Source organism: Heterocephalus glaber, unplaced genomic scaffold (genome assembly GCF_053883595.1).
Source record: "Heterocephalus glaber isolate CG9 unplaced genomic scaffold, H.glaber_assembly_v1.0 deba00001072, whole genome shotgun sequence".
NCBI lineage: Eukaryota > Metazoa > Chordata > Mammalia > Rodentia > Bathyergidae > Heterocephalus > Heterocephalus glaber.
In genome coordinates, this window is record NW_028258189.1 from 1,922,294 (window position 1) to 1,937,010 (window position 14,717).

The 14,717-nt window shown below is 41.6% G+C and overlaps 1 protein-coding gene across 8 annotated transcripts in view; it reads left to right on the forward strand.

Moving 5' to 3' along the window:
- The window catches only part of Pnpla4 (patatin like domain 4, phospholipase and triacylglycerol lipase), a 159,110-nt gene that overhangs the window by 10,575 nt on the left and 133,818 nt on the right, over positions 1 to 14,717 (forward strand). For 7 of the 8 annotated variants that reach the window (XR_015450788.1, XR_015450790.1, XR_015450791.1 and 4 more), the window contains exon 5: positions 10,153 to 10,218. The exons of the other annotated variant lie outside the window; for it this stretch is intronic. Coding sequence is in view for 3 of the 7 variants with exons in the window: in XM_087209936.1 (XP_087066062.1) it covers positions 10,153 to 10,218 (66 nt within the window). In the remaining 4 variants the exon portion in view is untranslated. The remainder of the gene's footprint in view (positions 1 to 10,152; positions 10,219 to 14,717) is intronic. 8 annotated transcript variants of the gene reach the window in all.

Genomic DNA, 14,717 nt, shown 5'->3' on the forward strand with positions numbered 1-14,717 from the left:
GGTGGATACAAGGTCATCTTTTCCATCCCTGTTGGGAGTGAGACTGTGATAAGCACAATCACAGCCCCCAATTCTCTCTCCATACCCTAACCACCAGAACCTGTGAAGGTGGAACCTTATACTGCAAAGGGATTTAGTGGCTGTGATGAAGGTAAAGCTCTTGAGATGATGAGTCTAGATGATCCCAGAGGGTCCAAACTAAGTGCATGAACCCTGAACAGTGGAGTCCTTCCCTGGATTTGATGTGCCATGCCTTATTCTGAGATCTGAGACCCATGTTCAAGGAGATGGGCTAATTGCAGCTCCCCTCTGACAGCCAGCAGGGAAAAGGGCCTCCATCCTGCAAATACATGGAATAGGCTTTCTCTGACACTTGGATTAGGAAGGAAATGTTTCTCCCCTCGAGCTCCAGGAAGAAATGCAGCCCCTCTGACACTCTGATGTGTACCTGCTAATGCACTCATCCCAGAATCCTGACCCGTAGACTGCATGGTCATAAATATGTCTCCTTTGAAGCTCTTAAATTGGTATTAATTTGTTACAGCAGTAGCAAACTATTACTATGAGTAAACAGGACTTTTTCTCCTTCCTGTGTTTTGGATAATAGCTACTCAGAGAATTGGTGTAATTATTTGAGTTCACTGAACAGAAGAGAAATAGCTGATGCCAGTATATAACACCTTGCAAGGAGAGTACTGAATAATTAACATGTATCCTAGGTTGTCCGAGGAATGTTTAGTAGTGTGCCTTAACCTTTTCTACATCTGAAACAAAGGAAAGAAAAATAGTTCCTTGAAAGCAGATGGTGACCCTAAAAATGTATGCAGTAGGTGGCTAGAATACACAGGAAGCATTTAGTTTAAAAAAGTAAGGGAGGGTGAAGACAGGAAGTAGGAGAATAAACAAACCAGGATTGAAGGGGAAAAAATTAAGCCCCTGGCTGGGTTATGACTTTTGCAAGTTTAAATCCAGTGGGAGATGGTTGTCTTGGGTGATTCTACCAAACCATGCAACGAATAAGACTCTAGTCTGCAAGACTCCACAGGAGGACAGAATGGCAACTCTGTTTGTTACCCGTCCACACACTCAGCTGGCTTAGTCTCACGTACACAAACCAACCTTTTGTAGTTTTTACTCTCAAGGCCTTTGAGAGAGGTTTCTGAGCTTTCAAAAATACATATTTACAATTGTGAGCCCTCATTTTTTTAAGTTCCCAGTAGCTTCTCACGGAAGAGCAAGGGCTAAGTTTCAGTGGGACCATATAAGGATGGTGTTTCATTCCTTTCTGGTCATGGAGGTGAGGAGGAGAAAACCCTCCCTTTCCCTTAGGTATATTAGTCAGCTTTCTTGTTGCCAGACAAAATCCCCAACACTTACAGCTTAAAGAAGGAGAGGGTTTAATTTGGCTTATGATTTCAGAGACTTCAGTCCATGGTCAGCTAGCTGGCTCCAAGGTAAGAGCATCATGACAGAAGGATGTGGTGGGGGAAAGCTGCTCACTTCATGGTGATGAGAAAGCAGAACAGGAGAACTGTGTCAGAGAGGAGGGGGCCAGGGCCCAGATGTAGACCCCAAGGTCACGTGCCCACGATCCCTTCAAACACAGCCAGAAGTGTGGTTTACTAATCTGCTCTAGGTGGCTCCTAAGCACTAAGCTCAAGTTGACAGTTAAGCTTCACAACATCACAGCAAGAGACTGGAGATTCTGAGGTGCTAAAGCCACAGGTGGAAGCAGCCTGGCATGGGTCACTCCAATTATCCAAGTAGGTTTGTGTCTGTGAACACATAACCTTGAGGTAAGGCCACATTGCAATATGTGGAAATCTACAAGAGAGAGAGGGACAGAGAGAGAGAGACTCAAATTAGGGTAAAAGAACATGAGAGTTTTAAATAGTGGTGATTTTAACCTTTAAGTCGTGCTCCATGTTACAATTTATATCTGTTTTTATCATGAACTTGTTTATTCTCTTTCATACCAGTTGAATTTCTTTTAAAATGCCTGGCTCTTCATTGTCCACCAGCTGCCTGCTACTCCTTCTTACAGACAGTGTGCCTATGTACCTGAACATACAAGTAGAAATCTGGAATCCTAAGAGTGTATGTGTGTGTGCCTGTGTGTGTGTGTGTGTATGTGTCCTGTGTACATTGAGGCCTTTTCTGAATTCTCCCTGAGATTGTGCTATCTTGGATCATTGCTGCATAATGTTTCTTTTAGTCAGTGATGTACTGACTATACAATGGTGATCCCATAAGATTATATAACATAGTGACACTGAGGCCCCTTGGATTGACTAAGTGCATTCTGTGTGTCCACACAACAGAGACGTATTTCCAAGGACATATGCCCCATGATACACAATGCATGACTAATTATTTTTGAGCCTCACTTTTCTGTCTGTGAAATGGAGTGATTAGCTCGGTAATACAATCTACCGTTAGCTCTTTCAGTTATTGTGGAAAGCATATAAATAAAGCATGGGAAAATGTGCTTTAAATGAGGAAGCCCTATGTGCGTGTTGATGAAAGCCAATAATGATGATAAATAATGATCAAAAAACATAACAATATATACCTACTACTGCTTACCACCTCTGAATACATCTGCCATGGACTTTTAATACCATGTTAAATCAGAACTTTCTCCTCTGGCCAAAGAAGACTCACATTCTCTCATTGATTTTTTTTTAACCCCTTATCATCCTCATTTTTCATGATCTAGGTCCTGAACTGCATCTGTAATATTTTAAGATTGGAATTGCTACTGAGCTTTTGCTACCTTTGTACATTTGATTTTACAGCTTTTCGCTATTGGCTACATTTATTTTTAATTTGGTTCTGTGTGGTGATTCACACCTAAATTTTATTAAGTTTGCAGTTAGAGATGTGAACAATTATTTCTCCTTCATTAGCTGCAATATTTCTGATTGTTTTCTGAGATCTCTTGTTGACCAGTTATGTGGTCCTAAGTTTCCTTTTATATTTGGGCTTTTCATAATGTTCTCAGTCTTATGTCTGTGATGATTTCACTCACTTTTTCACCCATTATAAGAAACACAAATGGTCTCCAGGCACTCTTTGGTCCCTAGTTGACTGGGAACCTCTGAAACATTATCAGAAACTTCTACAGTAGGATGCAGTCTCCTGCCCAGTGTACAGTGCAAGCTGGAGGAAAAAAAAATTAAAGACAGAACTAAGAGAGACAGAAAGCAGGGCACCAGGATGACCAGTGCCATTGAAACCAACAAAGGCACTGGCCAGTCCAAGCCATTGATTTTTACTGGTAATCAGCTGGGGTAAAATCAAGTTACATGCAAGTACAGAACTATGTGCAAGGATGAGAAGTTGTGTGGTTTCTGTGGAAATTAAGCAAGGCTCATAAAGGACAAGACAGAGCATTCTCCAATTAGGAACAGAATAGACAAAAAATATGTGATTGCAATTAGAACATTGTCCTTCTAGTTAGAAGGTTTTAGATGTGGGAATGGAATTTGGGTGTGAATTACTCTGACCTCCAGATGTAGGCTTTGGCTGGGCTCACTTCTATAAACAAGCCAATTTTGGGATTAACTCTTCACAGCCTGCACTGCTTACAGCCTGCTTTGGGGCATAATCAATACTAGAGTCTCCTGCACTAGTTTATTTTAGCCAACTATTCCCCTCCTCTTTAATAGTGAACAAGCCAATGTAGACCGATACAAGGGCTACCCCTGCCAAACTACCTTGATGTGACCTATACAGAAGAGATCCTTTTATACAGTTCAACCAGGGATCATTAAAGCCCTGTCTTACCATATACACATGTCTCTCCTTTGTGTTCATCAATCTACAGCATATACTTTGGATGCTGTACCTGTGTTAATTTTCTCCCCCTGGAACAAAATAGCCAAGAAAATGAATTTAAAGGAGGAAAAGTTCATTTGGCTCAGTGTTTCAGAGGTTTCAGTCAATGGTTTTACTTGGCTTTGTTGCTTCTGGGCCTACGGTGAGGCAGAACATTAACTGTAGGGAGCATGTGTTGAAGCAAAGCTCACCTTATGATGGATAGGAGGCAGAGAGAGAGTTAGGGAGAGGGAGGGGGGGCCAAAAAGCAGATCAGTCCCAAGGTCATGCCCCCATGATCAGTTGGCCTGCTTTAATTGGCCTCCCACCTCCTAAGTTTTCAACACTCCTCAATAATGCCAAATTATGCCAAATTATAATCAGTGTATATTGATCAGCTTTTGTCATTGGAAACAAATTATGTGACACCCACAAGTCAGAGAAGGAAAGGCTTGTTTTGGCTCATGGTTTTGGAGGTTTGGGTCCATGGTCAGCTGGCTCCAAGGCAGAAACAGCACAGCCGAAGGAGTTGGCGGAAGAAAGCTGTTCCCCTCATGGTAGCTGGAAGCAAAGAGTCAGGGAAAAGCCAGAGTGAGAGATACACCCTTTAGTGTCACACTCACCTTCTCCAGATAGGTCCCCCATCTAACAGCAGACCAAGCTATGACTATTAGTGGATTAATCCACTGATGAACATGTCATCCCCATGGTCCAGTCACCTTCCAAAACCCTCACCTCTGAACACATGAGACTTTGGTGGACATTTGAGATCTAATCCATAACACAGTGAATTAATCAGCTGATGGACTTAAAGCTCTCCTGATCCAGTCACTTCCAGAATCCCATCAGCTTACAACCAGACTTTTAATACATAAGTTTTGAGGGACATTTCAAATCCAGGCCATCATAACACCAGAAAAAAAATTTCTTTCAGGAACTCATATTCACTGATTCTTCATGTTTATAGGTCATCTGTCATCCACAGAGTAACACCAAGTTGAGATCATTTTCTGAAAGTGGGGATGCTAGCTTGGGGATGGAGAAAAATAATGGAGGATCCAGTCCATACTTACATGACCATTATGGGTAGACCGTGGGACTATTGACCAGTCTCAACCTCTTGGTGCCTTAGTTTCTTCGTCTGTGAGATGGAATCTCCCCTGTCCTACCTCCCTCACACATTATTATGAGGGTCAAAAGAAGTGTGCAGAAGCGCTTCATTAGCTCTCAAGTACTTCCAAGGTAGACACAGTGACCTTTGGGTGCCCTCTACTCTCCTGATTCCCATCTCTTTCCACCCTTCATCTCTAACCTGACTCCTGGATGAGTCCTGACTGTCTGCACATATCTGTTGTGCATATCAACTCATTCCTTTCATGCTCCAGATTTTATTCTTGGATATTTTGAAAACATTTTATTAATACTTTGCAGCATGTGATGATTACATTCATCATGGAGAGTTGGTACATATACATAACACATCTTAATTCTTCTTACGTTCCATTCCCTTCTCCTCCCACCTTCCTCCCTCCATCTCTTGGTCAAGCACATTTTAATATTAGCCTTCAGAAAAACACAATTAGAGAGAGAAATTCTTGGTTTACAAGATAGGCATATGCCAGCCCTACCACTGAGTAGGAATGAATTTTAATCATTTAAACATGGCCTGGTGGGAGAGGCATTTCCTGCCTCCCTGAGTTGGTACAAATCATGGACTGCTCCACATTTAAAGTATATGCACACGTGTGTTCTGAAGCAGTCTTTTGACATACATGAATGCTCCTCTAGATGGACATCAAGGGAGATTTTCAGTTGTGATGGTGTCATGGCTCTTTAGGGATGGACCACCCCATCTAATGGTGCGAAGTCCTGAATTTCTTTGCACATAATGAGAGTACTTTTCTGCAAGATCTTCTCACATTAACTTTGTGAAGTTGAAATAAAGACTGAATTTAAGATTGGCCATTATCCTGGCAAGACCAGAGGAAGATAAATTTGAATCTATCTTTGCATTTCAGCAACACCAGCAGGTTCTGTATAAGCAGCCAGATTCTCATTACGCTCCACAGTAAACTTGCGACATAAATGAACCTTGTTGAGGATTTATTCTCTGAGGAAGCTTGGCCACATAATTTTCTAAACACCCCTTTTCTATAAAATGCGAAATGAAAATGCCAGTCAGAACGTGTGTTGAATATGCACTTGGCAATGCTTTATGCTGCTGCTGTGGGGAGTCACTAACTGTGGTTTTTATTGTTGTATACTTAGTGAGAATAAACAAAAACCAAACCAATGGTTTCACATACATATGATGTTTAAAGGGCTGTACCCAGTGATAGGCTAAGAAAGACAGGTCCTTGTTTTCTTCCTCAGCGTACTCAGCCTCAGCCGCTGGCAATATTGACGTTCAGGACCTTGTAGATGACAAATGCTTGCATTGCACACTACGCAGTATATCAATTGCTGAAGCCACACGTTTTGCAAAACGGGATTTACTCACAAGGTGGCCTAGTCTCAGATCTGCCTCCTAAAGGTTAGGGTTTGGGATATTTATGTGATAAAGAAGTAGGTGACTTAAAGCTTTAGTGAAGAGGTTTGGGGGTGAAATCATTAGTGCTCTGGGGATGCATGATTAATCTTCAAGGTATGTGTGCTCAGGGAATAGTGGTGTGTGATCGGGCTGTGGGTTTTTCAGCCCCCTGATGTGAGAGGGTCACCCATTGGACCCTTGTGCCAGCTGGATATTTCCCATCAGTGTGTCATCTGCAGATAAACTAGATAAAAGCAGCCTCCAAGCTCCCGAAAAAACCCTTAGGCACCTGCCACCACCTCATGTCCAGCATATCAACAGTGTTATCTACACTGAAGCAAATTTGAGTGTGTTGCTCAGTGAGGTGAGCTAAGCTTGGTGATAAGAACAAGTAACTAAAAGCAAGTGAAGCTAGAGAATTTATTCCGGTCTTCCCTTGGTTCCAGTCTGATTCTTTGTTGTCTGGGCTATCCTGGGCTTTGTTGGTGTTTAGCATCACCCTGGCCTCTACCCAGTAAATGCCAGTAGCACACACTGCTCCTCCCTGGAGTGATGGCAAACACATTGTTCCGCGTGATACCCCCCTGGTTGACAAGCAGTCTATAGCTGTAAGGAGGTTTATTGGCTAGGGCAATTTCACCAGAAATACTGTGAGGTCACGTACACTGGAAGCACATATTTGGGCCTAGTATTTCATAAGTGGCCTTATCATGTCGATCTGTGGCCCTCTCCTTCGACATTCCCATTACCTTGCAGTCAGAGAACAGTAAACTGACTATGAGTCAGAAAAGCTGCTTACTCCTTAACTATCTAAAGCTAATTTTCCCACTAAACTTAGTTTGATGTGCAGATCATCAGTCCATATAAAGGGACAGTAAGCCATGACAAGAACAAATACATCGATTTGGAGGAGTGACAGGTATTTTCCAGTTTGCTGCACTTTTCATACCATTCAGGAAGATTCTTACTGTTATTATCTCCAGGAAAGTAATTGAATAGCTTTCTTTTAATCCAAATGCCTCAAAATAGTTCCAAGCAGTAAATTGTGAACTTCATATTATACTTTGATGTGTTAGAGGGAGTAATAATTCTGGTTCTAAAGGTAGTGATGATTTTGTAGGGCACATATATCTCTGCCGCATAATGAAATAAATCTGGTCCTTTATAGACCTACAGGTCTTCGAAGTGCTGTAATCATTTCATGATGCAGTACCTTAACCTTAATATGCACACCCTCCACAAACTGTTCTGCTGACTGCCGAAGTGCAACCTTGCCTTTGCAAGATAACTTCACTGAACAGCTACATAGTGCTTGCAAAAACATATCTAGAGCCTGCGACTGCACTTATTTTTTTAAAGGAGTAGCCAGTTGATGAAAAGGCCAAATTTAGTGAGTGTGAATGCTGTTACTTAAACTGAGAACACCACCCTTCCTCTAAATAATGCCAACTGCGTTATTTAAATTTTAAATTTTAAATCATTGCCACCAGTGGGCCAACAGGGTTAGGATTGAAGGTGCTTGTCTCCCCTATTTGTTAAATGACCTTCAGCTAATCACCTAGGGTGGCCCTTGCTCCTGCTTTGCCTCTTTGTGGACTAAGTGTGATAGATGTAGTGTCACACACTTTTCTCTTCACCCATTAAAGCTGAGTTTTTGAGATGAATGTCTTAGTACAAGCATGTTGGAGTTGACTCTCGGTAGAAGGTTGACTAATCTTGTGTGAGGTTGATATTGTACATTGCAGTGAATAAATAAACCAATACTTAAATCAGTTAAAAGGGATACTTTACTCTGGGAATCTGTGCTGCAAATTAGTGTGCATTCCATGTTTCCTTAAGTAGGTTAAGTGAGATAGACTTCTTTGTTCTTTTTTTTCACCATTTTTACCCACATCTAACTTGTGTATATTGACCCTGGTTTCCAAAACCCACAAATTAAAGGAGGAAAGGTTTATTTTAGCTCACAGTTTGTAGAGGTTTCAGTCCATAGTTGGCTGGCTCCAAGGCAGAGGGGCATGGCAGAGGGTTATGGCGGAGAAGAAACAGTCCATGGCGTGGCAGGCAGGATGTACCAGCAGTAAGCCTCCCTTTCCCTCTTTGTTCTGTTCAGGCTATGAACCTGTTGGGTGGTTCCACTCACACCCAGGGTGGTCTTCTGCTTCAGTAGACCCATCCAGTGCCACCCAGAACTATGCTGATCAAGTGGACTGACCCAGTTACCGTATAGCATACCCTTAATCCCAGTGTCACACACCCTAGCTCCAGTCACCTCTGAAAAGCCCCACCTATGAGCACATGAGGCTTTGGAGGGACATCTAGATACAAGCCATAGCACTAGTAAAAATCCATATGAACATACATTTTGTGTGAAAATTAAACCAAGTCCAGGAAGGACTGCAGCAACTATGGGTTTAGACACCCTTGGGATTCCGTTGGGCCAGCACCCTGGGCAAATCCACGTGTGTCTTGCTAGGAAGTGTGAGGGGACAGGTTGAGGGCTGTCTTTTCCCACTAAAGAGACGGGAGAGATGCCACCAGGCAAGTGGTGAGTATCAGCCCTGTGATGGGTCCAGGGCTCCACCAGAAAAGCCGACAACCCTTTCTGTTCCTGCATTTGTTTTGGTCATGAAGCCAGGAGGTGTGTTCATTGTATTCTTCACTTCATGGGGAAGCTTATGCCTAGTCCCGAGTACATAGTACAGAAATAACAGTGGCAGGAGTGGTTTCCTGCATCAGGAGCAATGCGGAGATTTTCCTATAAAAATCGTGTCACCCTGCTGCGTCTGGAATTTAGTGGCAGTTCCAAATAAATAGGCTTTCGAGAGCTGACCTAAAAATCATACCTATAATCTTATTTCTTTGGGGAAAAATGCCTTCTGAGTTTTAAATAATTCTAAACAGATGATTTATAGATCTGTGCTTGGGCCGTAATCCACTTCTGAATTATATATGACGGTTTAAAAAAACTTCGTGAAATCTTGGACAGTAAACAGCCAGAGTCTTTCACTTATCTGTTGAAAGATTAGAACTTAAATGCTGAGTGTCTAAAGCTTTCTGTTTTCAAATAGAACACTTGCTAGTGATTTGGAAACTATGCTGCAAAATGCAACATTTACATTTGAGAAAAGCTATCAGAACTCAGCTTCTTCTGTCGGAAGGAGCAGTAATACCCTAAACGACAATCATTTTGAAGTTTTAAATGGAAGGTAAAGTATGATTGGTGTCCCTACTTGTCGCAGTCACGTTTTGTATCCTGACCACGTGACTAGAACATAAAATGTGCTTCTCCCTTTGCAGTAATCTGCCAATCAACATTTGGGAAGACCTCTCTGAGATGTGGGGCTAACCTCCCCTGTGACAATCACAGAGGTTTGTTCCTGGGAAATAAAAATGCAACTTTGAAGCATTTTTTTGGTAATGCACTAGTAATACAATATTATAAGTAATTTATCTACAACTGCAACCTGTACATACTGAGGAATTTAGATTTACCTTAAATTTAATTTCCTGTACACTTAACTTTAACTTCCTGTAGACTCGCTTATCTACAATCACAGTGCTGCATCTTACTTAAGTGAGGGTGACTGATCCAGAGAGTATGGACCTGTGCCTATACTTTAGATTCTTTTTACATATTGAAAATGTTATCTTTTATTATGAAAGTGTGTGCAGTCGTGCACTTGAAATACGTGCGACTTGTGCGTTTAATAGGGCTTTTATAGTGAGTGATGTATCAGACTGACTATCTGAATGTTAGTGCTTCTATTCAGGAGCTGCTGTTTTCTCTGACCCCCCCCCCCCAGGTCCTCCTTGCTAGCAGCTTCGTGCCCATTTACGCCGGAGTGAGGCCAGTGGAATACCAAGGGCAGGTAAAGCCATTATAACTAAGAATCTTCCTTCGAAAGATCTAGTTTTGCTTTTTGGTACTGAGGATCGAACTTGGGACCTTGCGCTTATGAGGCAGGGGCAGTGCCACTGCCCTAAATCCCCGGCCCTCGAAAGTTCTAATTTTGGAATTATTCTAGTCAGGTCCATTTATATGTATTATATGTGCCAATAACTTTTTCTTCGGTAAGCGGAAAGAATGTCAAGAACAGGGCCTGCAGTACCTCACCGCCAGATCTTATCAATGAGAATGATTGACTGGACACTCTTATTTCCGTCACTTTAAAAAACTTTAAAATTTAATTTATACTAAATACTTTAAATGCTTTTAGAAAGTACTTGCAGTAGTACCACTTACAGTGGCACCTTGCCGTTGGCTGTTGATTGGCTCTGGGGGCTGCAGTGAATCCCACTGACTTGGGATTGCCTTGTCTGAGCAGCGTCGCCAGTCAGGAAAGCGGACACGGTAAGTGCCAAACACATGAAACGGGGACAAAATGTTTGCACCAAAATGCATGAAGTGCCATGTTCGGTGAGTTGTAGCGCCAAGATCTGACTGTAATTTTCCAAGGTGGTATAATAGTCTCGTTTTTCATCCTGCATCCTATTTGCTGCTGCTCCTGTGAATGCCAGAAGCAGAACTCCAAGCCGTGGCTTTCTGAACCATCCCTCATCCCACCCTGGGCGGCTCCTTTTGTTTTCATTTTGTAATCCAGTACCATTCCCATGTCATGCTTACCAGAGATAGGCATGTCCTAATCAAATCTAGACTAAAGAGATAGAGAATTCACAGTAAAATGGAGTGTCTCTACAGAACATACAGGAGATGTGTATTTATCCTCAGATTCAGTCGCTATTTAATACGTATTTATAATCAAATACAGTATATGACTAGCACATCCCAGAGACATGCATTTTATAATCAAATTTATCTTTTAACATGTGTTTATAAATAAATACACTATCCATTTAGCACATACCCAAGCTATGCATTTTATAAACAAATATAGAAGGGATTTAGCCCACATCCAAAAGCAAATATGCTATCCATTTGGCACATACCAGAGATCCACATTTTATAACCAAATATAGTATCTGTCTAGCACATGCCAGGGTTCTGGATTTTATAATCAAACATACGTATTTTATAATCAAATATATTATCTATTTAAGATATACCACCTATATATTTTATAATCCAACATACCATCTATTTAACACACATTTATAATCAAATACATTATTGTTTAACACATACCAGAGATACGCATGCATCCCATAATTATAACCTATATACTTAACATATACCAGAAACATATATTTTATAATCAACTAGATATAACACATGCCAGCAGTATGCATTTTATAAGCAAATATGTCATCTATTTAACACACATTTATAACCAAATACAGTACTTGCTTAGCACATACCAGAGTATGCCTTTTATAATCAAATACAATATTTAACATATACTAGACATGTATTTTTGTCTTGAAATATAGTATCTGTTTAACATACACCAGAGATCAGGCATATACACTGATACCTGGGTTCATGAATGCTTCTGGTGGCAAAATTTTGGTTTTGTGTGCAAACTCTGCATCGGGCAATGAACACGACTGCAGCCATCTTTCCCCCATGAACACAAACGTGACTGTCTTTTCCAGAATCATGGAACGAAGTAAGTTCGTGAACCGAGGTACCACTGAATTTGAAAGTGAACCCCTGCTGTTTATTTTATTTGCATAACAGGCATTTATTTATATATTCATAAATAAGTATGTGCAAAGTGTGGAAAGGTCATCTTGATGCACGTACTCATTCATTCTGAGGGCCCGCAGAGCCCCATTCTGTGGGCGCCATCAGGAACTGGTGGTCTCCCCACAAAGGAAGGAACCAACTCTCAAAGCTAATAAATATTCTACTTCCACAAAAAGTATTATATCTTTTGCAATTTAAATATTTATGTGCACTGTATCACGCTTCAACTATGTAGTTATTTTAAAGTATCATTTCCCCTCTTGCTATATGAATAAAGGTCAACATTTACTTGTATGTATAAAATTTTAATAGAGCTAAAGTTGCTGTGAATATCTACTTTGCATTATGAGCTTTAATTTTATAATGATCAGAAATGTAAAGTGACTTTTACTTCACAGTTTTGTTTTATAGTATGCTTCAGCCATTACAAAAATGTCAAGAGTAGTTAAAAAAAAAGAAATCCTGAGGCATTTTCTGAGATTTTATATTACCGTGAACAGGAGTGTATTTGTCTGTTTTCTATTGCTATCATAAAACACCTGAGGCTGTGTAGTTTATGAAGAGGTTTGTTTACCTCCCACAGTTTTGGACTCTGAAAGCTGAAGATTAGATGGCCCCATCTGTTTTATCTCTAGTGAGGGCCTCCCTGGCTGTGCCCTGGGGTGACAAATGGCACCATAGTAGGAGCTTGTGCCAGAAGAGAGATCACGTGGTGAGAAAGGAAGCTAGAGAAACCCAAGCCCAGACTCAACTTTTTATGACTTCCCTGGTAGGAACTGACTGGGTCCCATGAAGCTACCTTCATCCCTCAATGCCATCACCACCTGCATGAGTCTCTGCCCCTTAATGGTGCCCCCAGGTGTCATATCCCAGATGTATGTTTTCTTCCTCTTCTTAGTAATAGATTCTCAACTTCTAGCCAGACCTATGTTCGTGTATCTCAATGGTTAACATTTCTTAGCTTCCCCTGAAGGTAACTGTGGCCATCCATTTAATTGTTGGCCTAAGAGGTATAAACTGAAATACTATTAGACTTGCAAGAAGGGAGGCTGTATGTAGGTCCACAATATGTAAGCTGAATGATTGTGAAAGTTACAGGAAGGGAAACTATGTATCTTTCTGGTTGTGTTTCATCTTTCTTTCCTGTTTCTTGGTACTTAGATGTAATGACTGGCGCTGCAGCAGCCATTGTGAAACATTAGGTCAAAGATCACACTCAGGAAATGACCAAATAGTGAGTTGGAAAGGCCCAGGTGCTGAATATTTTATGGGGTGCTGGTGCGGGGAGGGGATTACTTCACCACTGTAGTCTCTGTATTCTTGCCAAAGGAAAAAGAAGTAAAATTTCTGCTGTTCTTATTGCATGTGGCAGAATCCATTAATATCTACTGTGGAGATTATTACCCTCAACTTTACAGATGTAGAAATCAAGATGCAGAGGCATTATTCTCCTCCACTGAAATCACTTAGCTGGAAGGAGGCATCCTCTCCACAGTGGTCATGAGAGGCTCCATCTCTGTTGTCCCTCGCTCACTCTACTTTGACTCTTTTAGGTCTTTTCCAAAAGCATAGACCTCTTTTCTTTCCAACCCCACACCTGCTTCTTGTGTGTGCAACAGGAAGATGATGGGTGGTTAAAAGGGCCAGATGTGCAGAATCGGAGGTTCTCAGTGGAGTTTTCCATCGTGGGGTTGAATCCTTCGAACATAGAATAACAGCATTGGAGAGAGGGAAAGCACCGCACCAGTCACTTGGTACCTGTGGGTATTACACACATGGTGACCACCTGCTGCACTGAAACTTAGGCCTCCTGATAGCGTTCAGTCTCCTTTGTAGTTGAGTGGAGTCCGGGTGTGTCGTAGGAACCACAGATATCAGGACCCACCCAGCACCAGCACCGTGGGGGGACCTTGCACTGCCCTGTGCCAGAAAACCCCCTTTCCATTTCCCAGCACCCTCCCCGGTTTATGCCTGACTTTCTGCAAGCCTGATCACCTCTCACTGTCTCTTAGGGCTTCAGTACCAAGTCCTTTCTAGATTCTTCTCTCTCCAACTTCAGGGAACTGCGAACCTTGCTTTCCACGCGTGTCTGACGGTGGGTGGAATCTTCTTCCATGATGTAAACTACATAGAAATTGCAGTCGTGCTGAAATCAGCTCTCATTTTCTAGGTTGTAATGTTTTCATGCAGCTCTGGCTGGGGTTGTTCTTGTGAAGCAAGAGGGGCTGATGAAGGAGGAAAAGGAGGAAGGGGAGGGGGAGGAGGAGAAGGAAAAGGGGGAGAAGGAGGAGGAGGAGGAGCTTGGTATTGCTTGTATTTGTGGCCTGCGTTTACGAAGGACAGAGAAGGGAGCCATAGCCAAGGGGGGAAACATCCACACTCTTCTCTTATGACTTTCTCTAAATACATAGACATTTTTCTTTCCACATCTGGTATTAAGAGGTGGAAAAGCAAAATGGAGATTATTAAGACAGATGTGTGAATCCGGTATTTCTACTAAAAAATACCTTCTTAGAAGCATCATACTTGAATATGACATACGATTAACTTAAAGCACAAATAACAGTATGAACCCTTTCTAAACTCTACCAGTGGTTTAAAAGTGGTGTGATGTCTTTGAAAATTACTCCATTGTCCTATGTTATTTTTAAAGCTTTTGTAGCTCTCTGTGGCTTTATCATTTAAGACTATACTTAGCACATTACTTATAATAGATACTCA